At 30.9% G+C, this 11,909-nt stretch overlaps 2 protein-coding genes across 5 annotated transcripts; both read right to left on the reverse strand.

Annotated features, from left to right (window-relative positions):
- Positions 1–443: 443 nt before the first annotated feature.
- On the reverse strand, positions 444–827 carry LOC130950272 (uncharacterized). Its single transcript, XM_057878788.1, has one exon. It carries the CDS (start codon positions 825–827, stop codon positions 444–446), a length of 384 nt encoding a protein of 127 aa, XP_057734771.1.
- A 5,497-nt stretch (positions 828–6,324) lies between these two features.
- LOC130948324 (uncharacterized) lies at positions 6,325–11,686 on the reverse strand. Of its 4 annotated transcripts, XM_057877047.1 has the most exons (6): positions 11,260–11,686; positions 10,657–10,745; positions 10,408–10,536; positions 9,597–9,696; positions 9,159–9,320; positions 6,325–6,633 (listed from the first exon to the last, which is right to left on the reverse strand). In XM_057877047.1, exons 4-6 carry the CDS (start codon positions 9,672–9,674, stop codon positions 6,325–6,327), a joined length of 549 nt encoding a protein of 182 aa, XP_057733030.1. In that variant the 5' UTR covers positions 9,675–9,696; positions 10,408–10,536; positions 10,657–10,745; positions 11,260–11,686. The 4 variants fall into 4 exon arrangements, 2 of the variants coding, with proteins under 2 accessions (XP_057733030.1, XP_057733031.1); XR_009073012.1 differs by lacking the exon at positions 6,325–6,633 and having other exon boundaries at positions 8,913–9,320; positions 9,597–9,660; XM_057877048.1 differs by lacking the exon at positions 10,657–10,745 and having other exon boundaries at positions 9,597–10,536.
- Positions 11,687–11,909: the final 223 nt, after the last annotated feature.

Consider the following 11,909-nt stretch of genomic DNA (forward strand, 5'->3'; position numbering starts at 1 on the left):
ATAACTTAAACTAGCCTCAGAACAAATAAAAGTAAGAATTATACCTTTCTTTACATGCCAAGTGGCATATTTGGTACAATCCTTCTTCATGTGTCCCATATTCTTACAGAAGAAACAGGTTGAAACTTGATCCTGTTTCTTAGCCTTTTTCTGCTGAGAAGGCACATCCGTAGTAGTATCACACTTTCTTTTATACTGAGAAGATGAAGCCATATGAGCACTTTCAGTCTTATCTTGCTGTAGCCTCTCTCCTTCTTGCACACAGTGAGATATAAGCTCATTTAAGGACCAAGTATTCTTTAGAGTGTTATAACTCACTTTGAATTGCCCAAAGTGTGCAGGAAGTGAAATCAAAATGAAATGCATGAGTAAATCTTCAGACAACTCTAACTTTAGTGCTTTCAATTTTAAAGCAAGATGAGACATTTCCATAATGTACTCCCTTATGTTCCCTTTACCTTATACCTCATGGAGACAAGTTTGCTTAAAAGGCTACTTGCCTCCGCCTTTTTATTCTTAGTAAAGAATTTTTTGACATCTTTTAGGAACTGTTTAGCATTTTTATCCTCAGTAATTGAGCCCTGAAACGCCTCAGAAATTGAGCGCTTCATGATCATAACGCTCATTCGATTAGATCTCTCCCACTTCTCTATTTTAACCTCATTGAGATTTTCTGGAGTGAAAGTGGGTTTCTCTTCTCTAAGAGCTATATCCAGATCCATACTAATGAGGACAATCTCCACAGTATCCTTCCAAACTTTAAAGTTTGAACCATTTAGCATAGGAATACTACTATTTTGTGCAGAAATATTGGTAGTTGAAGCCATAGTTTCTAGATTAGAACAAAAGAACATGCAGTAAATATTAGTTAAATAATGGAAAAATTCCATATTGAGATATTTAAAATAACATTAGTTTTCAATCTTTGGATAAAAAAATTAACTGTAAGTGATACTCTCATTGCAGTAATCAAATATTGTCAAAATTCCTGTCACACATTAAGCATTTCTTTGGACCGACTTAATGTACACGTGAAAACTTAAACTTTGCAACCTATTTATTACCGCATATATTTCCTATTAATTGGCCAAACAATAGCCTTCCTTTGGGCCGATTATTGACCGCATAATTAATAGAAAATAAACAGAAGTGTGCAATGCTTATTATTTGGCCAAACAATAAACTTCCTTTGGGTTGATTATTGTTCGCATAAATAATAAGTATTACTTTATTCTTAATTCGTTACCCAAACATATATTTACCATCAATATGTGTATATAATTCGGTCAAATATAGATCTTCCTTTGGGTTGACCAATATTCGTATGAATTACATATCACCATATTTCTAATATTTTAAATAAATCAATTTTCACAAAAGAAGCTACTTTGGCAGTATAATGTTCAATCAATTTATTCCAAAATCAATTTTTTTTAAATTGATGGGTACAATAATCCTTATATCCCAAGAGAATAATGAATTAACTTTACACCAAATTAATAGCACATACAATTAAATACCAATTGTATAGAGTTACAATAATATACAAAAAAATACATGATAAAAAATATTTATTTAACCGTATAAACATAAGAAAAAAAAATGCAACCGAGACAACATTAGCCTTTTGAGTAATTATATATTGTATACGGTGAAAATTATATATAGTAAATGGCCGACAGTATACATAATGTAATATATAGGGCAATTCACCTAAATAAATTGTTTCACCTTTAAAATTACGTAAATGCATTGTTTCCAAAACAAAGACGTAAATATATTGTTTCACATATCTATGAAAACCGCTACTGCTAGTAGCGGTTTACACAAACACAGAATCCGCTGCTGCCAGCCGCGGATTACGTTGAGTTGTGGTAGCATGGAAACCGCTGTTGCCTACCGCGGTTTCTGCATGATTATGATTGGTCATAAACCGCTACTACCAGTAGCGGTTTATGTGCATTGGTTTAAGTATGTAAACCGCTAGAGGCAGCAGCGGTTTACTTGAGTATGAAAACAAATAGTAAAACTAATCTTTATCTAAAAAATAATTACAAAACAAATAATTAATGGTATATACTATTTAAATAATAACATAAATAAAAAAATTTAATTTGTCATTCTCTTTTATTTATATCAACCATACAAAGGAAATTCGAAGAGTTTGGAACATGAATTGTGTTCTTTGCTGCTGATTTGCATTTGAGGTTCTAACTAAACAAATTTTTTTATTTGTGCAACTTTATTATTTTATGCCAAAAAAATAAAAACTATTTGTATTTTATAGTTGATTGATTGGATAAATAATAGTGATAGCATCATAATTTTGATGAATAAAATAAAAAATATAAATATACATGTAATAATTTTTTATTTGTATTTATTATTAAAATGAGACTAAATAGCACATCAAAGAGGAAGTATTCACAGAGTACTAAAATATATAAACTAAGACTATTTTTTTTATCTTCATTCCTTCTAAAATTCATGAATGATAAAACAATTTTAGAAGGGATGAATATAAAAAAAAATTAGTCTTAGTTTATATATTTTAGTACTCTGTCAATACTCACTCTTTGATTTGCTATTTAGTCTTATTTTAATAAGAAATACAAATAAAAAATTATTACATGCATATTTATATTTTTTATTTTATTCATCAAAATTATGATGCTATCACTATTATTTATCCAATCAATCAACTATAAAATACAAATAGTTTTTATTTTTTGGCATAAAACAACAAAGTTGCACAAATAAAAAAATTCATTTAGCTAGAATCTCAAATGCAAATCAACAGCAAAGAACACAATCCATGTTCCAAACTCTCCTAGTCTCTCTTGTATGGTTGATATAAATAAAAGAGAATGAAGTGATTTTTAAAGAGAAAAATATATGATTTAATGAAATTTTGGCTAAAAATAAATTATTTTATTATTTATAAATTTTAAAAGAGATGAGAATAAAAAAAATTGTCTTGATTTATATAATTTAATACTTTGAGTATTGTATTTTTTTAATACTATCCTCCCCATCCATTTGTGAATAACACCCTCCCTCTCCACATTTGACCCCTTCATGATTTATATAAGAAGCCCATTGACACATACTAAACGTAAACCGTTATAGGCACCAGCAGTTTACGCACGCACACTAACCTACATAAACCGCTGCTAGCAGCAGCGGTTTATGACCAATCCAGCATACATGTAAACCGTGGCTGCTACTAGCGGTTTCTGTTCTCTTGTAAATCGCTACTGCCAGTAGCGATTTATATAGATATGTTAATCAATATATTTACGTATCCGTTTTTGAAACAATGTATTTGCATAATATTGAGAGTGAAACAATTTAAATAAATAATATATATATAAGCAACCAAAACAGCATGGAGGGGATTCTTTTATATATAACGCGAATATATACGTATCGATGCACACACATAATCAAGAACAATTTTATTAAGCGTGCAACAATTTCATATATAATATAAGGGGCACTCTATTGTAAATATAATTCCTTTTATAGTTATTTTTTATTATTTTATTATTATTCAAAATATGAGTCCTACTTTTATTAATCTTTCTTTCATTCTATTAAAGGAAAAATCTGTAAACTTAGATCTTTACCATATAATTCACCATAATATAAACACACATATGTATATCTATATTGATCTAATCAAACAAAACCGAATATTTTTTATGATTAAATTATGAATGGCTCTGATACCACTTGTTAAAACAAATTATTTTATTAACTCAGATCATCTATATTGAATCACAAAAAATATATCATAATATGAAAGTTGTACCTTTACTAATAGAAATTTAGAAATTAGACGGAAATATTATCTCAGTCTTGTGATTCTTTCGATCTTCCTCAATCAAAGCCTTCTGTATCCCTAGGCGGATGAATTACAACTCTTTTGATGGGAAAAAAGTAACAAAGGCGGCTTTGGTATTGGGGACTGAAACCCTCAAGGCACTATTTATATTTGAGCATGACACCCATTAAACCCTAAAACCCAAATAAAATAGTATTTAAAAACTAAAATCCAAAAGATAATATCTAGTTTTATTCTCATTTAATTCCAAATTAAAAGTAATTATGACTTATTCAATATAGTATTTATAGCAATAAATGAGATCACCATTATATAAGTCATTTAATTTGAAATAGCATAATTTGTGATTATAATTAATATATGCATTGCCCACAAACAAATTAGGAAATTAAAATAATTTCCTAACAGGAACAATCCCAACTGCTTGAGTTGTGATAATGATATTGAGACTCTCTTTCATATTATTCGAAATTGTCACATGTCATCGCCAGTGTGGAATTGCCGGGTGAAACCGCAAAATATTAGCATGTTTTATAATCTTGATTTGAAAGAGTGGATTATTGCTAATATAACTATGGACATGGGTCTGATGATGATATGGAATGGAAGGATATTTTTGTCACAGCAGTTTGGCATATATGGAAATTTAGGAATGAATATATACATTCCAATATAAATACCCCCTTAAGAATCAAAGAGATGAAAATAAGGAACTTAGCAAGAGAAATCAGGGATGCCAGAAGAAGAATAGAGAATAATCAGCATGAAGAGTCTTTGACAGTTTCTTGGCAACCACCCCAAGAGGGTTGGATCAAGCTAAATACAAATGGGTCCTCGAGAGGTAACCCTGGACAAGCTAGTTGTGCTGGAATTTTCAGAAATACGGATACTGGCTGGATTTATGGGTATGCTAGATGTCTGATCTATGCAAAGGCAATAGAAACGGAGGTTGCAACAATACGGGAGGGACTGGGGATAGCATGGGAGAAAAGATTTAGAAGGATTGAGCCAGAAACAAACTCTCAAGCAGCTGTGAATTTGATGGAGAACCCTCCAAAATGCCACCCAACTCTAACCCACCCAATCAGAAGGATCAAAGAGCTTCTCAACAGGGAATGGCAAGTGCACATATGACATATATATAGAGAGGCTAATCAATTAGCTTAAGGAATTGCAAATTTGCTGCTAAATCAGAATAAGAAGCATGATACTTAGGATCAATCTCCCAAGGAGACCATTCTAATTTTATTTGCTGATAGAAGTGGGGTTTCTTTTTCCCATTAATTTGTTTTGTTTTTTGTTTTGTTCCTGACCTTAGGGCCTCTAGTATACAAAAAAAATTAAAGTAATGCCTATTTAATTCATTTTAATTAACAAGAGTCTTCAATGCATCTTGTAAATAATAAGACATTTGACTTTTCATAATTATTAGTCATTGTCTTGTCTAATTATTGATGCATCTTCTGAACAAATGATTTAGCCATGTTTGCAAAACCTTCTTTTATTCTCTTAGTTGTTACTCTTGCAATTGGACCAATTGGCATATAACAATTCCCAGTTTGTCTCGCAGATTTTCAAAGCTCAAGCAGTAGGATTGATATTATGAGTAATAAGAGTATTGAGATTGCACATGATAAAGCTTGTGCAGTCAGCTAAAGTTAGTTAGTTTGTTCTGCCTCATACCCAACACTGTTGATGTTTTCATCTGGCTATTAGGGATGTTTGGTGGTACATATGTTCCCTGCTACCTCTCTTTCTCTTGGTGGTAGAGTTTTCAGAACCAATCTACAGGATATTTCAAGTAAAAAATATGGGGGGTGGAGGAGTAAAAAAGATGGGAGAAGAGGATATATGTTATTAGGAATCATTATGTTTGGTTGTTCTTGGTTCATCTTTATACTGAGAGGGATGGTGTTTTATTTTGGTTCTGTGTTACTTTTGGAAGGTTATACATATTTGAGGTTGGGATATCTTGGTAGTGGTGTTTATTGGCAGGGGTGCTATTGTAGTTGGTGTCTTTCATGTTAGGAATTGGGATTGTTTTTTCGGTTTTGTTGTGTTTTTGGTTTTTATGTTTTAGCTTTAGCATTGATGTTGTTGTTGGACTCTGAGTGTTTGTTTTAGGTGGTTGTTGGGAGATGTATCCATGATGTCTGTTGGGTGATTAAATTGGATACCTTTTAACTATATCTTATCTTTTTTTTCCACTGTTATGTATAGAATCTTTTAATCGTTAAACAAGTGGTTGATATTATTATTGTAAATTTAGTTAAAGCATTATGAATACTGCATGCTGAAAATTATTATTGTAAATTTATTCTCATTATTGAATCAACATAATTCAATTTTATTCTGCATAATAGACCACTACTCGATCAAGACCATAAGCCAAAATGGTTGTAATTAAAAAGACATAATAAGAATAAGCCTCTTAATTAACAAACTTTAAGAGAGAGATATATTTGAGAGATGCCAAATTAAATTCGACTGATCCTCATTCTCTTATTAGGCTGAGCAATCTTAGGAAAGTTCATCACTTCAAGCACATCCAACAAGTTGGGATTCTGGCATCTTGGGCATTCAGGGTTGGATTTGGATACCATCACATAGATGTGACAATCAGTGCATCCCATCACAATCAATGAATCCACATCTTCATCATTTTCCATATCAGCATTCTCAGAACTTGATGATATCCTCATATTTCTCATCATTGCTTTCTTCTTCATAAACTTCATGCTGCTGCTTTTCTTTTCTTTTCCCTTAGCAGCTGATGATTCAACAACCTTCAAAGAGTCAATCAATCAATGAAAAAGGCAAATAATAATAACAAAGCTAGCTGGCTAAACTATTTTTCAACCAAATCACATGCATGCGTTTTTTTTCTCTTTTATTATATGTCCAGTAAACTACTAAATTTTTAAAGAATTATATCTCCAAAACATTAAAATTTAACCAATAAAATATACACAACACAGAAATTTAGTGCACAATACAGAGTTTTTTGAAGAACCGTATGCCCATAATATTAACATTCAACTAACAAAATACGCAAAGCATAAAAATTAAAGTGCACAACATAAAAAATTTGGTGCACAATGCCTAAATTTTAGTGTAAATTTTTGAAAAATCATGTGCTAGAATATTGATACGTAACCAATAAAATATGCATAACACATAAATTTGATGCACAACATAGAAATTTTTGAACGACTACATGCCTAGGACAATGACTCACGAAACCACCAAAATACATTCGCAGCAAAATTTTTTGTACTATACAAATGTGTGACGCATGTAATTTTTTTTCTAGACTTGTGCCAACATATATAGACTTAATTACAAAAATACATATATGTATAGTATCACCCAAATAATCATTGTAAAAACCAAATATAGCATGCATCCATTCAACACTAATTTATTACCATAAAGTTTTCATTTTTACCCTGATCAAGTTCAGCAGCAGGTTGATTGAGGTCAAAGGATACCATAAAATATTTACGAAGTGCATCGAGGGTAATTATTAAGTTCGGAGGATGAGCAACAACATTATTAGCATCAACATCAATGTTCAGCATATCTCTCAACTTAGGGATAACAGGTTCACTTTTTGGTGATTTAATGGTGGGTGGTGTTTCCATTGTAGTAAAGTGATGAGAGTCTAAGATATGTTTTAAGATTTTTGTGAGGGGAGGTTTATATAAACCCACTTAAGGTGGTTTTGAGCACACTGACTTGAGAATGAAAGCTGGTTCATGCATGCTTTCTTGTCCCTGTGTATTCATTATTCAAGACTCACGCTTATTAGCAAGTCTCACTTGTTTAATGAGCCATTACTGCATATTTATGCAAAATAAAAAATAATCTGAATGTGGACAAGAAGTATTTTCAGGTCATTATTATTAGTCTTCAAAGTTCAAACTCAACTTTAGGAGAAATACCAGGTGACTATCACAATTTAATGTTTTTGTTCATCAGTTAGCTATAATGTTTAAAAGTATCAGATAAAATATGTTATTAGATTACTAGACTAAGAAACTAGATTAAATAAATTGAGTTAATGACTAAGTGAGATTAAAACCAATAAATTTTGATGGAATTATTATTTTTGTAAATTTAATATGGATACGGATGGCATTATTACACATATTGATAAGTGCTACTAAATACTAATAGATAAAAAATTCTTTTATTATTATTATTATTATTATTATTATTATTATCAATAATGCTCCACATCTATGTAAAAAATACATTGATGTTATCCAAGTCTTTTTTGCTATACGCGCGTCCTCCAATCTCCAAATCGTTTGTGATTCACGCACTTAATATAAGTAAACCTTGTATGACCTTTGCTCAACGTAAACCTGTTGCTGCAATGTAAACTTTCTTCTCTGGTTGCGTTTTGTTTCTCTGCTCTCGTTATAGGCTTTGTCATTTTCCCACTACTACATAATTGATTTTTACTAACATTTAAAAAATGTTACCAAATTATATTAAAATATTACCTATGTATATTAGTAACATTTTAACAAATGTTAAACATACCCTATGTTACTAAAGAGTTTTACTAACATTCTTCTAAAGAATTAATAACATTTAGTAAAAATGTTACAAAAGATATTCTATAGTAATATTATCTAAAATTTTACAATAGACCATTCATGATAACACTTAGAGAAATGTTACAATAGATATCTTTTGTAATACTTAAAAAATGTTACCATAGATAACTTTTGTAACATTTAGAAAAATGTTACCATAGATATTTTCTGTAACACTTAGCAAAATGTTACAATAGATATTTTATGTAACACTTAAAAAATATCACAATAAGTCTTTCTAATAACACTTTAAAAAATATTACAATAGATATTCTATAACAATACTCTAACAAATGTTACAAAAGATTTTCTTTGATAACAACAAAAAAATATTACAATAGATCTTTAGTAACATTTAAATGCACAGAATATCAAATTAAATTTTTTTTTCTTCAATTACATATTCTACGCCCACTTTACAAATTAAAGTCAAGATATTTAAATATTAAAATTGGTCTAATAAATTAATTTTCCTATTTCTTCAATGTGCTTACATGATTAAATACAAAATATACTAGAATATCCAGAATGATACTTTACTCATCAGTCATAGAAATGTATCAATTCCAAACGCACTTAAGAAAAGAATTAAACTAATATAAAACAACACACAAAACACTCAATATTTTAATGCTATTGTGGATGATTCGATTAAAAGACTCAAATTAAAGCAAAAGACACTGATCTTAATAGCAAAATTACACCTGACTTATCATGTTCTTTATCTCATCCATGTGATCAGAAATACGAGGCTCTTGAGAAGGTTTCTCACACTGAATATCAGTCATATCAACATTATATTCATGGCAAAAACGGTTGCTTAAGTCCAACGGATTGTCACCAATCTCATTTGCTCGCTTAATTATCTGAGCAATTATGATATTAGCAGTCACAAATAGTCATTAAAGAATAATATAAGAGACTCATGTAAAATAATATTGCTTCAAGGTCTATATTTTGTAGGACAAATGGACTGGTGAAATTTCTAAAAGATAGATATATGTATGTCTCAATAGCACATAGCTAACTTTTTAAAATCACAAAACAAATTATAATTGACAGAAATAGAAGCACGCAGTTATATTTTGGATTACAAAGAAAACTTTTCAAAATTAATACTAACGAAGGGTGAAAGGGGTTACCTTGTCATCAACTTTAGCGAAATTCCGCACATATGTTACCTCATAGCCCAAATGCACAAGGCACCTGCAGGTTTTCATGCTAAATATGCTACCTCTGTATCTAATGCAAGTAATTAAAGGAAGGCAAGAATAGAAAGAGTGGTTAAAATACTCTGAATCTCATATCTAAATTTAATCTTAATAATAATAGCAAGACTACACCACCATCAAGGACAGAAGCAAAATACTGACTTTATGCCTTACTTAAGACAATAATATGATAAATTAATAACCTCAAATTCATGGAATTGACCCGTGTTCTCACCTTCAACCAGGTCACTGCTAACTATTAACTAGTTCCATCAAATAAAACAAATAGCATTTTTTATTATGATACTCTCAAATTGATAATGTCATTTTTATTTAGAAAATACCTTTTTTAAAAAATAAAAATCACATTTATAACAAAAACTTTATCAAATTTAAGTTATATTATTAAAAGTGGAATGATAATATCTTCTCACGATACTAGCAAGAATGAAGATAAATGATCCAGTTGAAAGTAGCATTTGTCCTTCAAGATGGGAATAGCTAATGCAAGCAGAAAGTATTATCAAGGAAGGGAGCAAATAAGAGGGGGATGACAAATGGAGCAGCATGGGGCACATGATTTGGGCTGTATGGAAGACGAAAAATGCAGCAATATTTCACAATCTAAAACCAGATCCTCTAAGCACTATAATCCAAGCTAGAGTACAAGAAACAGAATACAAGAACGCCAGGGATACCACAGAGCAAATAGAATCAAAACCAGTTAAAAAAGGAACCATACCAGTAAAGTGGAGGCCATTGCCCAAAGAATGCCTCAAGATCAACACAGATGCAGCGTTCTCAGAGCACAGCAAAACAGGGGTGATGGTTGCAGTAATCAGGGATGACAGCGGTTCAGTAAAAGGTGGAACTACAAGAAAAATTAGGGCAAGCTCAGCTCTCATGGTAGAAGCAATGGTAGTGAGAGAAGCGGTAATTATGGCAAAAAATCTAGATATGGGAAAAGTGCTCATTGAAACAGACTGCTTACTGCTAATTGAGGTTGTTAAGGCTAGACGAAAGCTGTGGGAAATTGACCCCATACTGCAAGACATTAGAGCTATAGCTACATATTCCCCACTAAGGAGAGAAACAAATAAAACAAAACGTGCTTGTTAGTTGCTACTGTGTGTGTGTGTTGTCTATCTAGTATTTTATCTCAAGATACATATAATAAAGTGTAAACAACATTAAAAAGTTAGTTCTACCACATTTTTTTAAATATAACGGTTTACTGTCAACTAGTCTCAACCATTTCAAAAGTAAATTAAGATAGAATAAAAAAGGGGCAAGATCAAGAGAGAATAAAGAGCAACAATGCAAGAGAATATAGCTAGAGGCTCTTATCCTTGTAGTAAATAAGAGCTTCCAGTTTCAGTTCCTCCTCATTTTTCTTTAATTATTTTGAATTTACACAATTAGCAGACTCTCAATTAAAAAACCATAATACTGTTGTTTTGAACCAAATGAATTATAACAACCACTTAATTTGATAAATAAAATAAAATGAGCAAGATTGAGAAGGAGACAGAGCAATATTGAGAGATTCAGAGCACTGAGAGTGAAAGTGAGAGTGAGAACATGCGATGCTTACGGAGATCTTCCAGCATGGAGAATTGGTGGCGACCAGTGGGCTTGCTCTTAAATTTCTCCTTTTCATCGCAATTCTGATTCAATCACTCACGCACACTACGATCAGATTAGAATAATGCAACTATTCTTCTACAAGTAATTTTTTGGAACAAAATTAAAAAGAAATCGGAACAAGCATGAAACAAAAATGAAATAATCAAAATTGAGAATAATCAAGCCCTAGAATTTGATCGAGATTGAAAAAGGTTTCAAGGAGAACAAATCACGATCCAGAGAAAGAGGGAGAGGAAGAAATTGTGATGGAGAATGTTTTTTTTTATTCTTGATTTCAAAGGAAACAATGATTGTGAGCACCGATTGAAAGCACTGAGCGAGAAAACATGCAATGGTTCGTGAGAGGTTTTTGGGAGAGTATGAATCCTATTGTGTTTAGGAATAGAAATAGGTAATAGTTCTTTAAATTTTTTAAGAAAATTAACTATATTTACTAACATTTTATTGTAAACGTTATCAAAAATATATTTTATCTACAATGCTAACATTTTAACAAATGTTAAGAGACAAATGTTACTAAATATATAAAATGAAGTAGTGTCCTTTCTCGCGTTTTCTTTCTTCTTCTTCTTCTTCTTCTTCTTCTTCTTCTTCTTC

The sequence above is a fragment of the Arachis stenosperma genome, chromosome 9, assembly GCF_014773155.1.
Source record: "Arachis stenosperma cultivar V10309 chromosome 9, arast.V10309.gnm1.PFL2, whole genome shotgun sequence".
In the NCBI taxonomy this organism is placed as follows: domain Eukaryota; kingdom Viridiplantae; phylum Streptophyta; class Magnoliopsida; order Fabales; family Fabaceae; genus Arachis; species Arachis stenosperma.